We start from the raw sequence: 16,977 nt of genomic DNA, 5'->3' as shown, positions 1-16,977 counted from the left end.
GATGATTCTCATTGGGAAACATTCACATCGTGGTCATTGAAATGATTTTAGGTCTGATATCAACACAACAATGGTGAGGGGAGGACTGTGTGGAGACTGGAATGGCTATCGCCAACCATGGATAGAGAGGCCAAGTTCATCTGCAATACACTGTCGGACAAAGTGGACATGTCTGCATTAATAGAAGCACCTAAAGGAATCCACATAGTAAATATCATGTCAGGAGTTTGGCATGGACCTCAGAGGAGTGGAGCTATCTAAAGAAGGTTACATCATTTGTGATTTTTCCTTTTTCCACGACAACCAATTTCTTTGACATTCGTCTTCTGTCACCAAGGTACAATTCTGAAGGAGGGAACGATATGTTTTAGGATTAGTTTGTCAAACTAGCTAGCCTGGGAACAAGACAAACGAGTGAGTTCATGTTGTATTTTTGCCCTGGCAGATATTCTTGCCCCTCTCGTGTTTAGACAGGCTGACCTGGACCAGCCAATCACAACCGTTTATCCAATGTTGGAGACCGGCCAATTACAAGTGTTTATCTAATGTTGGACAGGTCTGATATAAGATGGTGGCTCCTGTCCAATGGTCCAAAGAATGACGACCACTGTCCTTTCATGATCACTTTCCCTCGACCTCGATGGAACACGTCACAAGGTCGAGGAAAGGTGTAAAGGATAACTTAAATGAGTACTAGTAGCTCAAATAATCAGACTGCCCTGACAGTAGGCTACATTTTGATGCATGTGTTGGCCTACAATGTTGGAGAAATATAGGCACAAAAGGGAAACTAGATGAATCTCATATTGAGAATGGTGGCCCACGCTCACCTTAATGTCCACTCCTGTACTGGCATGAATCCCAATAAGTATGGTTGCATAAAAATGATTGTTGTTAATGTTAATGGTTTGAATGACGGAATGGTGCGTTGCTTGCATGTTCCTGCCGCTAGGAATTGTGGGACGGCATTATCGTATTTACTTATATATGAATGGATCGGCCAGTGTACCCCAAGAAAGGAGGCATTGAAGCACTGTTCCTTAGCATTGGGAGAGCACAGATAGCTCTTATAATGGCTGCCACTTCGATATGTAACTTCACTCAGTTAGGAACCTTACTAAGCAAAGAAGACGTTTGGACCACAGCCGAGCTCTAGATGACTAAAGGACCAATATGGCTGAACGGCCTGCTGAATCCTCTATCGGGACAGAATTAAACGTGCTATAATAACATCAAACAACTGCACCTAAAGCCTCTGTTGATAAGAAGATGTGTTTGCCGTACTTCCGACAAGATTTGGTAAAGGTTACCACCCAGTACTCAGTTCTAAAGCGCACCTTCTCTGCTCTGATGGTTGTAGGTCTACTCGATTGTTTCTAGAGGCCTTTTGTTCTGCAGCCAATGATAACACCCTTGCAAATCAAAAATTACCCGAGAGGTTCCAGACTAATACGCTTCAGAGAAACGTTATGGTTGTGGAGCTACACACCAGCATGAGCTCAGGGTGATTCATTATACAGACTGAATCTCTTTTAGTCCCTTAGGTCCACCGTCTGTAATTCACTCTCATCACATAAAGGAGGATTTGTTACAGTTTTTCTCTGCTGACGAAGGAGATATTGGCCAGCGATCCAGCAGTGTGAATATCATTCATTTCCAGTGGGTTTGTTCCTTGTGGCCATCGGCAGAAGGCTTTAACATGTTTGTAGTGCTACATCAGAGACCGGTGAGCTAACAGCACAACAGGGACGTGGATCACAGACTCCCAAATGATTCCCAAAGTTAAAAATAGCCAAAGGCATCGGAACGGGTTCGTATTTAGGTGTGAAACAGCTCCATGGTTACTACACATAAAAAAAAAAAACCGTATTGCACATAGAGAGAGAACTGAACCAGACATTATTCTTCACCTTCAATATGTTATATTATTACGGAGTCAGACTATTACATATTTTATTCAAGAAGTAACAAAAGAACGGAAAATCTTCAGGTAGAATAATTGAAGACAAACCAATGTAAAGAGGTGCTTGGTCAGACATTATTCTCTCTGCGGCCGGAGTTAGACCTCCTTTAAGGAGCGTTAAACAACAGGCCATGTAGTCTCCAAGGTCAATACTAGCTTAGGAAGACAGCCCTAAGCAGGCAGCAGGGCCATGCATCTTACAAATGAAGAATAATGTTCAACAGAAACAAACGGACGGTGAAGTACCGATGTGGGAAGATGTCAGAGCCTATTGCTATTGCTGTGTTGGTATTTCAAGAGTTGACCGCTCATCTCCATCTAAAGGTTTTTTTCCTTTGAATTCTGCTCATGTTGTGTGCTCCTATGTGAACAGTTGATTGCAGGACAGACTGTATATAAAGGGTCAACTGATGGCAAATCCTGCTTTAATCTCACGGTGGGCTGGAGGCCAATGGCTAAAACTGTTTTATCAGCATTACTTTAATCCTGTAGTTTGTGTGTGTGTGTGTTTACATCTGTATTTGTGTGCGGGTGTGTGCGTATGGATGCACATCTGTGTATGTGAGGGTCAGTGAATGTGTGTGTTTACATCTGTATGTGTGGGTGTGTGCATGCAAATCTGTATTTTGTTTGTGGTTGTGCCCACGCATGTGTTTGTGTGTGTGAGTGTTTGTGTGTGTGTGTATTTGTGTGTGCGTGAGTGCGTGCGTGCATGCGTGTGGGCGGGCGGGCGTGCGTGCGTGTTTGTGTGTGTGTTCATGTGTGTGTGACTGTGTGTGTGTTTGTCTCTGTGTGATTGCCCCAAACAGCCCCAGAGGTTCATGGGGGGGCTGTTCCCCAAACAGCCCCAGAGGTCCACGACCCCCCAGGACGCCCTCCTGAGGGGAGGTCTTGACCCTGCCAGGGACGTCCTGATCTTCCCGACGCAGTTTTTTCCTCCATGGGTCTTGCGCCAGCAGATTAAAAAAGATTTATGTGGTGTGTGGTTTTACGCTGGCCCGTGTGTCAGTGCCAGCGTGCCTGTGTTTGTGTGTGTTTGTGTGTGTGTGTGTGTATGTGTGTGTGTGTGTGTGTGTGTATGTGTATGTGTGAGCGTTTACGCTCTTGTGTGTGTGTGCGCGTGTGTGCGTGAACACGCATGTGAGTGTGTGTGCATGTGCATGTGTGTGTATGACGGGCCGTATGACATCAGTGTAGCGCCTGAATCTGTAGCACATTTTACTAGTAAGTGTAAAAGCATTTCAGTAGTTTATGTAAAAGGTTCCACTAGTTGTTACGAGATATTTTCAGTTGTTTGAGTGAATGTGTTTCAGTTGTGTATGTACAAGCATTCACTTGTGTGTGTGTGGAGTTTTCAGTATAGTATGGGAATTAGTTTGGTTTCATATGCGCATGCTAATTCTGAATAATGTCCCATACGGACCCTCATATGTGTGTGTTTGTGTGTGTGTGTGTGTGTGTGTGTGTCTGTGTATGTGTGCATGTGCGTATGTGTGTGTGTGTGTGTGTGTGTGTGTGTGTGTGTGTGTGTGTGTGTGTGTGTGTGTGTGTGTGTGTGTGTGTGTATGTGTGTGTGTGTGTGTGTGAGTGTGTGAGGGTAGGGTGACCTAAAATGAGTCCTTCCAGATATTCAAGTTTACTTTTCTTAATGAGTACAAGCCTGGCCTTGCACTAATAGATTTTCAAATATGGTTGCTAATACACAAAGGTATAATTACAAGTTCTCCTCTGAGGACAGCCTTCCATGCAGAGTTTACTCAGTAGATTTCTACACTTCCTCAGGCGTTGCCATTGTGTTTGTATTCAGCCGACTGCGATCCTCCGTTAGCATTAACAAGGTCCCTCCCCCTAGCTCTGATTGGTTCTATCAATTTGTAAATTCTGGAAGAGGCTTTCAACGGATGGAGGGCAGACTGATCTGCAGAGAAAAAACAACATGAACTGCCAGGATCAGGACAGCCTCGGCTAGGGGGGGGTGGTGCCCCCGAAGTACGACGCATCCCATGAATGACAGGGAATTAAAAAAATAATATCAGACCAGTCCATGTTGAATCTGGGCCAGGTTGAAGTCAGCAAGAGGTTCTATATATAGCGCTCGTCTGTACACGTTTGTTGGGGTGCAAGCTGGGGGATAATTCAGGTCAGTGGGCTCTTCCAGCTCATGCTTCTATGTTCCAGAACCTCAATTATTCATCGGTGGGCTCTTGGCTCGCTGGGAGCCGCAGCGCTCCAGCCCACCGGGGTCTCCACACGGCGCCCTGCTTAGAAGCCCCCGACACGCCAGGGGATCTGAGGGGCTGTTCAGGGCACCACCACACACACACACACACACACACAAACACACACACACACACACACACGTGTACACACAGATACAGGCAGATAGTATTGCATGCAAAAACGTATGCATGTCTGTGTGCCCGCGTGTGTGTTTGTTTGTGTGTATGTGTTTGTGGGTGTGTTTGTGTTGCACATAGCATGGGTGATCAGTCTACATGCACGGTAGCCGCACTCCCTTGTTTTTCTGCGATGTGCTGATGCTTTGGATAAAGCAAGTCATAAAGTCACTCATAAAGTAACTCATAAAGTAATTCATAAAATAACACATAAAGTAACTTATAATCCATTCAGCACATATAACGATTGAGTCATCCAATAAGTCAGCAATATCCACAAAGGGCCCCAAACCTAAGTGATTACAGTCCAATCATTGTGTGTGGGCATTAATCTGATAACACCCAGTTTAATTATGTAATTACTTGGCTATCATTACCAAGATACATGCGGCCAGGTGAGGCTCTGTATCTGTGAGCACCCCGCCCTCACACCAGATGGCACTTCTGTTTTAATGGTTTTGTTTCATCATCGATGGTTTACTGGCTGGTTTACTGGGTGATCCTATCAAGCCTCCTGGCTCAACCCCTGGACTGCATCGTCTGAGAAGATTAACATCCCGCCTGACGTCAGCGCGCTTGTGTTTTCCCATTTCCCATCTGAACTTAATTAAAAAGACAAATGTCTTCTCACTCTTCTTCTTGTTGTAATATTGCCTGCAATGTAGTAATCCCCCCCCCCCCCCCCCCTACGAAGCCTCAGCTGTGGGTGAGTCCAGCAGGAATACCTATCCATAAACACCTCTGGACTCAGGGCCTGGGAAATGTTCCACACTGCACCACATCTTTCATCTGTACAGCCATTGGGAGCTGAACAGTTTAAAACCATGCTGCAAATCACCCAGAGTTGGCATCGTACTCATGTGTGCACGGTAGATCTTTTAAAGGATTAAAATATTCCATTATATCGTTTTTTCCTAACATTTGAAGTGTGGTTTTCTATCCCGAACCGTGTTTATTTGTGCGGTCTCGAACTCAAACCATCTGCCTGCTTGCATAAGCCGACAGGTGGCATGCTACTGATTGTACAATCTAAGATTTAAGCAATTTTTTTTCCCCTGATAGCAATCACTTTAACACACACAACCACACATGGACACACACACACACACACACACAGTCAAATACACACTCACACACACACACACACAGACACACACAAATACACAAACAGACTCACACACACAGACTCACAAATACACACATACACAGCTTTTGTCAAGATTATATTTGTGATGATCTCCTCTCTTTAGGCCTACTTGTTTTTATGTTTCCATTTAAATATTAGTATCCCGTAACAATCATCTCACAACTATTGAGACAATATACAGAATGATGCATCTAATATAGCATATTGATCTTTCATCCTCTATCAGATTCCTGGTGAGTGACACTCTTCTGTGATCTCATTGCAATAGGAAACAGGACCTGGCCAGCATGCAGGATGCATTCTGTGATGTATTTTTAATCAGGTATTTAATTATTTATATTTAAGACTTCAGATGCTATATTATTTCCATGAGTCTCTTGGCTTACTCTATGGATAGTATCACCGAGTATCTGCCCAGGTTATGTTGTCTATGTCTTTGCATCTATATGGGTGGATAACACATGCATATGCCTCTGAAAGGTCATGCTGCAGGCAACTCATTGAGTCCCGTGTAGGAGCTGAGGATTCTCTTCGCCAGACACATCCTCCCTCGTTCACGATAACAACCTGGCAGAGACACGCTCAGGCCTTTCTGCGCATTAATAAGAGCGATGTGCATTGCGTTGGTCCTTGCCGGCCTGTAAGTGGACTGACTTCTCACTATACTGACTCTGCCTCCCATCTGCTGGGAGACGAGGCTCTCACGCCAGGCTCGAGGTGAAACCAAGGATCAGATAACTTTCCTTCTCAGCCCACTGGAAATTGTTCCTGTAGATTTTATAATACATAGATAGAGATAGATTGTAGTGATTATTGGTCTGTTTTATATTTATATAATCTCAAGTTTCTTGCTATTTCTCATTCTATATTGTTGAACGTCTGTGTTGATACAAACTGGGTATTGAATATATCTCTGTGTATTTGTGTCTGACTCGATCCATGTTTTGATGCGTTCCTCAGTCTGTTTATTGATCCCCTAAACGTCTCACCTGTCCTCCTCATCAGGCAGATTTAACGGCCTTTCATTTCGTAATGTGAAGCATTACGAGCATCAGGTGGTAACCACACGGCTCTCGTGTTTTTAGCAGACACTATGATCTATTGACAAACATCTTCATGAAGTCCTTCTAGATACACTGGACACTGTTTGATTTGTTGAGAGCATGGAAATGTTTCAGACAGCAACCTCCATAGGAACAGAGGGCAGTTTGTGAAACCTTATCTTGCAACAAATAGAAGTATAATTCCTACAATACTCAGTAGATATTATAGAACACATATGAGAACAGGAGAGATATGAGTGCTGCCCCCTTGCCCCCACATGATACTGATATTCAACATCAAATACACCCTGCACACAGGGAACCTTTCACACGGGATTTATCCGCACTCTGTTCACCACGACTGTGTTGCACATATTCTGTTTTCTTTTACCAATGAACCGCATCCTTTCATTACAAACAGTGTTCATGATAGGTCAAAACATTATTCACTTTATGATTTCACGATTGCTTCAATACAGATAAATATATACATGTATGCACAATCAGTAAATTGAGAATATAAGTGAGGAATGATACTCGATAATTGATTTAAAGGGCATTAGTAGTGATAGCTTATACCCTCATAACGCGGAGGTTCAGAACGAGGTTAACACTACATTCCAACTAACAACTCTGCGTCACAATTCTACAGTGGTTGTAAAAGCTTGCATTGAGTGCACTCATTATCAATCAATATTTACAAACTACTGCCAGACAAGAAAAAGAAGTGCTGGAGGCGTCAACACCTTGTCCAAAGATACGGTCAACACGCAATGAAACAGAATTAATAACCCACCTTTTTGCTGCTTAAAGGACTGAATCGACCCCGAATGGTGCACCATTGTGGCGTTTGATCGGCTAACCGGACACGAGATATTCCGTATTAAAAAAAGAAAGGATGCCGAGCACTTGAGCCTCTGAGGTGGGATTGCGTAGGTGTTCCCGCGGCTCCCATCCTGCCGACGATCTCACTCGCGATGCGCAAACCCCAACACCTGTCTACTCTCCGCACGCTCCCCCGTCCGCGGCTGTTGTCATGGTGACATAATGAAGAGGGGATCCGTGATTAACCATCACAACACTCTGTTGTCGCTGTTACTGCCTGCTGAATTACATCCCTTGGGTAACCTTGGTACAATGACCGTGGACGGCGAATGTCAGAGTGATGGTCCTGTGACAGGAGGACCAGTGCACGGAGCTGGTGATGAGCACCGACAGTCTGCAATCAGAGTGTGCAACAGACAGTCCGCAACAGACGGTCTGCAACAGACGGTCCGCAACAGACAGTCGGCAACGGACGGTCCCCAACACAAAGTAGGCTATGCAACACAGAGTCTGCAGTGCTGTTGCCTTAGCAAAACTGCAAACTCCTCAACACGTAGATTTCTGTCGATTAAAAAAACGGTCAGGTTTTTCAAACCACAATCCCCAAAGAGAGTTAAACCCCCACCCACCCGCAGTGCTAGCCCTACCCAATAAGTTACTGTTGGAGGAAGGCAATAGGACTAGTGTGAATAGTCAGACCTCTGAACGATCAAGTTAAATGCAAGCTGTGAGAAGATCAATAACTCGTCGTAATAACTGTCTGCAGCCAAACCGCTCGTCCAAGTGCTGACGATGGGTTTGTGAGCAGTGGCAGAGGTCCCTCAATGCACTTAAACACAACACACATTCCTGCATACCCACTTGAAAGTCAAAAAAACGAAACAAAATACAACCGTTTTATGGCGATGGATGACGGATCACACACACACGCACGCACGCGTGCGCGCCTACGCACACACACACATGCACACGCACACGCGCACACACACACACACACACACACACACACACACACACACACACACACACACACACACACACACACACGCAATTGTGATATCTGTATTCATTATAAATGTGACAGCCTACTGCTTATAGATGATTCCACATATATTATAATAATATTTATAAATTTGCAAAATCATAGGACTACCTCCTGAAAATGTAATGGCATCTGTTTTTCTGCTGACTCAATTTAATGTCATATGTCAGTACATCGAATAGCGCAAAATACTGCAAGCTTCTGTTGGTTGGGACCTCTTAACAATAACAACCACACCTGTCTCTGTAACATTATGGATTACGGACGTTTATAATAAATTAACTAACACTCAAAAAAACGATAAGATTACAAAAAAACGTGATTATGACAAACTGAATAAGCAATACATAGATCATATCAGACCAATAATATGGACACACACAAGTGTTTTTATTGGCCATGTCCCCTGTCCATCACCTAGTGTCTTTACAGCGTTAAGCCAGCAGCATAGGGTAAGGCCTGAATCACGTGAGGGCTTTTCAATGAGTGTGTGTGTGTGTGTGTGTGTGTGTGTGTGTGTGTGTGTGTGTGTGTGTGTGTGTGTGTGTGTGTGTGTGTGTGTGTGTGTGTGTGTGTGTGTGTGTGTGTGTGTGTGTGTGTGTGTGTGTGTGTGTGTGTGTGTGTGTAAGCGTGTGTTTGCACGCGTGCATGTGCAACTATTTCAAGAAGGTGTTTGGAATAAAGGAGCATATGGTTGATAGCAGCACAGCATGCATGCCTCTCCATCTTCCCACTGTGTTGTTATGCATGGTGAATGGTAGGCTTGGCAAACTGACGTAGATGTATTTCCCTTGCTTCCTGAATAAACAGAATAAGCAAGTTTTGAATCGACGATAGAGTCGTTCTGATTGTTTTTAAATCTCACCCCATTCTACCCTTTCGTTCTGAGATTTAGATAACTCACGAAAGATAAATCGAGTTTTACACGACACAATACTGCCCCCTGGTGGTTGTAACAGTCGTCACATCATCTGACGTTAATTTATATACTTTGACACTCATTTTATATTGTTGAATGACTTTGCGCAGATACAAAATGCGTATTGATACACACTACACTACCGTTCAAACGTTTGGGGTCACACAGGCAATTTCATGGTTTCCATTAAAACTCACTTTTATTTAACAGTACACAGCTGTGCCAACATAATTGCGCAAGGGTTTTTTAATAATCAATTAGCCTTTTAACACAATTTTCTAAATAATGTACCAGAACACAAGAGTGATGGTTGCTGGAAATGGGCCTCTGTACACATATGTAGATTTCCATTAAAAATTGCGTCCATCAAAACCATCAAATCCCACAATTTGATGGGTGTCAATCCTTCTGCTTATTGACCTCCGAAACGTCACCCCTGTCCTCCTCATCAGGCAGATTGAACAATGCTGTCTCTACAATGCTGCTTTGTGAAGCATTTCCACCATCAGGCGTTAACCATACAGCCCTCGTGGTCTGAAAATCTGCCTCTAAGTACACAGAGGCTATCATCTATCATTATCATGAAGTCCTTCTAGATACACTGGACACCGTTTGATTTGTTGAGAGCACAGACATGTTTCAGACAGCAGTCAATATATATTATAGAACAGATATGAGAACAGGCCTGTCTGACCTCATCGTGAACAATGCTCTCTCTACAATGCTGCTTTGTGAAGCATTACCCTCTTCATCAGGTGTTCCAAACATATCATTCATGTTACACAGAGGCTATCTATTGACCTGATCTGTAAAAGCCATGAATCGACAATAGGGTACATTTATTTATTGCTTTACATCTCATCCATTCAGCACTTTCATTCTGAGATTTAGGTCAGATTAGTAACAAAAGGAGCGAGATTTTAGAAAACAAGATTCTGCCCCCTTGTGGAACTAGGTTGTCAATTGTATTATTGGACGCTGCAACATTAAACAGACATCTATGGCCCTATCTTGCATCTGGCGCAATTGACTTAATCACTGGCGCATGTGTCATTGCTAGTTTGCAACTGGCGCAGAGTGTTATTTTCCCTCTTGCGCCACGCGTCGGAAAATTAGGGAATGATCTTGCGCCCCAAGGGGCGGTTCAGCGAAAGGAGGTGGCGTGTTCTGGCGCAAACGTTCCCTGGTGCTATTTTGCAGTTTCAGAAATCACTTGCGCCACAAACCAGGAAATACCTGGTTTGTGTCTCAGAATTCTGAGATTAAAGTCAGAATTCTGACATTAATCTCAGAATTCTGGAAAAAAATCGGAATTCTGACATTAATCTCAGAATTCTGACTTTAATCTCAGAATTCTGAGAAAAAAGTAAGAATTCTGACTTTGAAATCAGAACTACGGGTATCTGTAAGGACCAACCTCCGTGGGAGAGACACTTTGCTTTATGCAGTAGGAGGAAACCTATGGAAAGCCAAGAAGGCCACAATCCGGCCCTAGAATGGCGCGGTAAAAGTGCAAGTATTCCGTACGGAATCCGTACGGAACTAATAGCCGCGGCTATTAGTCATATTGAGATGGCAGTGTGCGAAATACCCGTCAATATTCGGGGATGCCCTCATCCCCAGATTGTTCTCGATATGCAGTAGCCAGCTAGGCCATAACATTACAATATTTCATGGATGCAAGCAAGCCAAGACAATCAATCTATATCTATAGCCTACATGACAACACACACACACACACACACACACACACACACACACACACACACACACACACACACACACGCACACACGCACGCACACACGTTAAACACACTGGTAAAGCAATAGGAGCCTGCATTGGCTAAAGTTGTTGGGATGCACGTTATTTTATAACAGGGAGGGGCAAAGTTGTGCATTACAATGCAAACACGACAATAATTGGCACCGTTCTTGCGCACTCAGAAGAACATGAACTGAATAAATGCCAGGTCATATTGGAGACGGGCACACAATCAGTGCATTTGCAAATGAGAGCCTGCAGTATGACCGATCTTGTGACATTATTTAACCATCCATCTACAGCTAATACGATCAGACAGATACATCATTGATCACATATAAGCCCACAACAAGCTTAACATCACCACGGCAGGTGCGCTCTCTCTCGCACATTCACACAATCACTCCAACTTCTCCAACTCCAAGGCAAAGCTGTTTCACTAAGACCACAAACAACCACATCTAACCAGCCTACATATCCACAACAATGCACAACAATCAGTTCTATACATTGCGTCTATCTTCTGTTTGGCGCACATGGCTAATTTGCATACTTGCACAGGACTGTCGGCTCCGCTTGTCAAAAAAATAGAACGTATTTGTGAATAAATGCTTTGAATTCTGAATACTGGAGTTGGTGAGCTTGGTGAGTTGGCTATGGGACGTGCACTTTTACCGCGCCATTCTAGGGCCGGATTGCGGCCTTCTTGGCTTTCCATAGGTTTCCTCCTACTGCATAATGCAAAGTGTCTCTCCCACGGAGGTTGGTCCTTACAGATACCCGTAGTTCTGACTTTAAAGTCAGAATTCTGACTTTTTTCTCAGAATTCTGAGATTAATGTCAGAATTCTGACTTTAATCTCAGAATTCTGAGAAAAAAGTCAGAATTCTGAGATTAAAGTCAGAATTCTGACTTTTTATCTCAGAATTCTGAGATTAATGTCAGAATTCTGACTTTATTCTCAGAATTCTGAGATTAAAGTCAGAGTTCTGACTTTATTCTCAGAATTCTGAGAATAAAGTCAGAACTTAATTTTTTTTTACATGTGTGGCCCTAATCCTCTTCCGTAGCAAACACCGTACAGCAAACACATATTTTTTCTTGACACAGACATCGTGTACATGCCCATAACTTTTAGGATTGATAAGTATTTGATTGTGAGAAAACATTGATTTACCGCGAGTGAGTGTTAAAAAGAAAGAATGAATGCGGGCTTGCGTGTGTATCTGTAAAATAATTAATGAATGCGGGCGCGCGTGTGGGCGTCCATCTGTTTAAACACACGCAAACTAAACACGTAACGCATAATACAGTCCATGGCAATTTATATTAACGGGGGCCGGGGGGACACATGCATATTAGAAACAGAAGTCGATAACGATAATGCATACAATACTGGTAAGAAACAATGTTTATAATGTATTGCGTATATCATTAAACAGAACCACAGTTACCGCATATCTATATTATTACATATTAATAATCATATCTTAAAATATTACATTTTTTAGCACTTTGAGTGTGAGAAAAGCACTATATAAATTGAATCTATTATTATTATTATTATTATTATTATTATTATTATTATTATTATTATTATTATTATTATTATTATTATATCATATGTTATATCATATAATAGGGCCCCTAGAGCTGATTTTGTTAAGAATGTCACGGTTAATTAAGTTATAATAAATAGATAAATATATAATTATATGGCTAAAAAATAACATGTAAACACATAAATAAATATCAATAAATATCTCAATAAAGACTATAAATCTTTATTAAGCAGGTTTGAATTTGAATGTCTGTTGCCATTGCTTCCTAACTTCTATCGTAGCTGCACAGGACAATATTCCCAATGAGTCAGTTACCAAACAGCAAGTGTAAACGGCCCTCATCAGCCCTCATGGTGGTCGTTAAAGGTCATCCCTTTAACAGCACATCCAGATACCCGTTGCACTAGAAAGGCTCTCGGAAATCATTCAACCCGTGCATATTGTTGTAGGAGCCTGTAAGTGGACTGTGAAAAGCCCAACGACAGCTCAACAGAGTCTAACTGGATTACAGTGGATAGCTTCCCAAGTGCTCTAAAGGAGACGCTGATGGGAAAATGCTGATGTGCCCTTTCGCACATTTCATGGAGAGGGAAGCTCCACGGCCAATCAGAACCCCCTCCACCGTTAGTCAGAGGTAATCACCGACCAGACCTCCACAGCACAGAGGTCATCACTCTGCTGCCGGGACCGCAGGGCGGGAGGGGTTGACGGAGGTGTGGGGTGGGCGGAGGAGAGGGGTGGGGTGGACAGGGAGTGGTGGTTTCGGGGGTGGTGCGGGGAGGGTAGACGATGGACAGGCTGACACCCAGCGAGGCGTCAGAAAGGTGTGGAGAACACATTGGTATTGGCCTCTCACTAGGCAGTGTGCATGTTGTGTGGTAGTCTGGTGGGGGGCAGAATGGGAAAACGACCATCGACTGATCATAGAAATCTGAACCACTGGTAGAACGGTTGGTAAATAGATCTTAAATAGGTAAAAAGAAAATGTTCTTTTCCAGAACCTACTTTTGCAATTGATCAAAATGTATTGATCCAAGTGGACCGGCAGTGTATGAGCCTAAGGCCGCTTGTATCCTATTTCATTAATAAAACAGATATCAATACTAGATTGGATCATTAAGTAGTTGTGGCCCGATGCTGCACTTACTAGAGTCCTGATCACTCTCGAAGTCCGTGGCCCCCGAGAGAGAGGCGTTGGCCCCCAAGGAGCTCCAGGAGACAGAGTGACTGATGCTGGGTTTGTAGAGGCAGGGCCCCGCCCTCCTGGAGCCAGCGGGGGCCGCACGCTCCAGCAGGGGCTCGGAAACCCCATCTCCAGGACAGAAGGCGTACAGGTGTAGACACACACACACACACACACACACACACACACACACACACACACACACACACACACACACACACACACACACATTCACATACACACACACACAGGAGCATACACACACATAAACACATATATACGTGTATACCCACACAAACACTCATGCATGCACGCACAAATGCACATTCATATGTGCACACCCACAGCCACCCACACACACACACACACACACACACACACACACACACACACACACACACACACACACACACACACACACACACACACATGCATGTAGCTTAGAAAGGCTAAACACATGCACTATGATTATACACTATCACTTAGAATTCCTCATTAGATAAACAGTATGCCAAAGTATAATGGTCACAACGGTGCTAATACATTATTTACATAATATGTTAACCCTCGTCTCCCCTTCCTGCTATATCCTTTTGTATATGCTCACATTGTTTACGAGACTAACATAGAGGCTGAGTTAAACAGTCAGAAGATCATCTCTAATGCAAGCGCCTTAATCACTCTCATGTTGCCTGGCTCATCCATTTTTAACACTTGTTGCAACATTCCCTTTGCCCTCTGATATTTGACACTAATGAAAAATAATACCACGCAGAAATGGCTGCTGTTTCAAAACTAACTTGCACCTTAGACGACCGCATACTGCCACTGCAAAATCTAGCAGCCATGAATGAATGAATGCATTTTTTACACGTTGCTCTAAATGTGTTCTGTGTGCGGGTGACAGATGCATCTCCACCAAAGCATTGACAAAAGTACAGCAGGGAAATTAATCACACAATCACCCAGGATCTGGCCTGTCAAAGGCAGAGTTTTGAATTTCCTTTCCTCATGCAATGCCAGCATGTAAGACCAGCCTGTAAGGCTATTCAATTAAGAATGAGGAAAACTGATATTCAGAAGAAGTCACTTCAACATGGTGGTGATTCCTGTATAGAATTTATAATTTATAATACTTATAATTAAGATTTGTATTCGGATGAGCACGTGTGTTATGATTTGAATGGCCTACATTACATCATATTTATCCTCAAGTATTCGTTAGCCACAACAACAACATGCCCCCCGAGGGTTTTTTCAAAGTTTGCATCCCATATTGCATCTGTAAATAAATGACCACATCTCTATATAGAAGTGTGCTGCGGTCGTGCGGGCGTCCTGCCCGTGTCTACGGTCCATGTGTTCCCGGTCGCTGTGCGGTGGTGGAGGGCGAGCCTGGCCATGTGACCCCCCCAGCCTCATTAGTCCCACAGAGGGGAGTTTACAGCCGGGCCCCGGGGGGGCCGGGGGGCCGCAGCGGAGCTTCACGCAACATGACTCACCAAACTGTGGTACAATAACAACATAACTATATATATAACCTCTACAACCTCAACATGAAGATCCCCCTCCTTGTTTCTCTGTGATTCACGGCCCGAGCGATGTATCGATTACAGCAAATGGAAGCAGGAAGCAGAGTGCGTACAGAGCAGCGGTTTCTGGTGTGGGACTCCTAGAGTCTCCCCCCCCCAAACAAAATAAAGCTTCTCTAAACCTGCATTTATTTAGTATTCAAAAAGTATCAACCTAGCCTATACTCAAAGTTATGGTCCAAGTGAATTCTCTATTTGCAGTTATTTTAAAGACCAAACCACAACTGCACCTCTTTAATAAGAACAGAATAAAAGCGTCCGAAATGTGTTAGGGTCCACAGCGTTTGCTCAATGGAGCCTGGTCATCTTGATGGTGTTAGCACCATAGATTTATATGGTTAGCTCTGTACATTATTCAGCCTTTGGACCCTGGTCATGTTGATGGTGTTAGCACCATAAACATATGTTTAGCTCTGGTGTTAGCACCATAGACATATATGGTTAGCTCTGTCCATTTATCAGCTGGAGCCTAGTCATGTTGATGGTGTTAAGTGTACATTAGTCCTGATCGATTGATTAGCAGCTCAGTCTTCCTCCTATCCTCCATCATGGATTATTCATTGTGAACTAAAGGTATAGCTCTGTTGTGCTTTAAGAACCAGGCTGTGCTGGTCTGTTCTCAAGCCTCAGTGAGACAGGGAGAGAGGTTAACCCAGCCGGGATGGGGTGTCTGATACACTCAGTCAGGCTGTTAGTTTCTGATGACTAACAACGGCAGTAGGGTAATGTATGGCAGTATAAGTATGTATATGGAGTACAGTTTGGAAATTACAAAAAATACACTTACCAATTGTTATAACAAATATTCTCAAAGCACCACTATGCATAAACTACTATGGGCATACTATAGTCCAATTTAGAGCTATTTAATCATAGGGGTGTATTAGTATTTTGATCTGACAGCTGTAAATATACTAAAACAATTTTCTCAAAAGCGAAAGGAAGAGTTTATTAATAGTTTGATATGGTTAAAAGGTGTTTGGATTAGAGCTAGAAGGTAAATATTATTTCTGTATTTTTTATTATTATTTTATAAGATTTAGTCTTTGTGTTTTCCACTGGGAAATACCCGGCAGTAGGACTATAAGTTAAAAACAGCGATGGAGAAGCAAGTGAGGTATATGATAATCAATATCCTCTTACCCACATAATTGAATATAATATTTCCTATGGGAGAAATAAGGCTACTTGTTTAATATAGTGGTATTTCAGTTGATATAAATCTACATTCATTCTTGACATGAATGCAATAAGTTGCCACTTCTCCAATAAAAACATCACTTAATAATATTACTTCACGTTCTGGAACATCTAAATCGTAGTGAAATGACCTGCACTTAATATGGCCTATACTGTAAATAATACTGGCTAGGCCTATATACACACACTAGCAAACAAGAGGACTTAGTTAAAACGGTGTCATTGGATACTGTTACTCAAACTGAACATTGTGAAATAAAGCTGCCAGCCTACCTGATAATCGGTCAAAAGCAGTTATCTCCATGGTGCGGACTCGACCAATCAGTAGATATTTGCAAACATT

The 16,977-nt window shown here is 43.0% G+C and overlaps 1 protein-coding gene across 2 annotated transcripts in view; it reads right to left on the bottom strand.

Annotated features, from left to right (window-relative positions):
* ano3 (anoctamin 3) overlaps positions 1–8,244 on the bottom strand; it is a 34,227-nt gene extending 25,983 nt beyond the window's left edge. Inside the window, exon 1 of one of the 2 annotated variants that reach the window (XM_030365508.1) lies at positions 7,346–8,244. In XM_030365508.1, the coding sequence (XP_030221368.1) occupies positions 7,346–7,391 (46 nt within the window). In that variant the 5' untranslated portion in view covers positions 7,392–8,244. The remainder of the gene's footprint in view (positions 1–7,345) is intronic. The other variant, XM_030365509.1, reaches the window with a different exon arrangement.
* Between the last annotated feature and the right edge of the window lie 8,733 nt (positions 8,245–16,977).

The sequence above is a fragment of the Gadus morhua genome, chromosome 9 (genome assembly GCF_902167405.1).
Source record: "Gadus morhua chromosome 9, gadMor3.0, whole genome shotgun sequence".
Classification (NCBI taxonomy): domain Eukaryota; kingdom Metazoa; phylum Chordata; class Actinopteri; order Gadiformes; family Gadidae; genus Gadus; species Gadus morhua.
The sequence above is the reverse complement of the archived record's forward strand: the minus strand, read 5'-3'. Positions and strand labels throughout refer to the sequence as shown.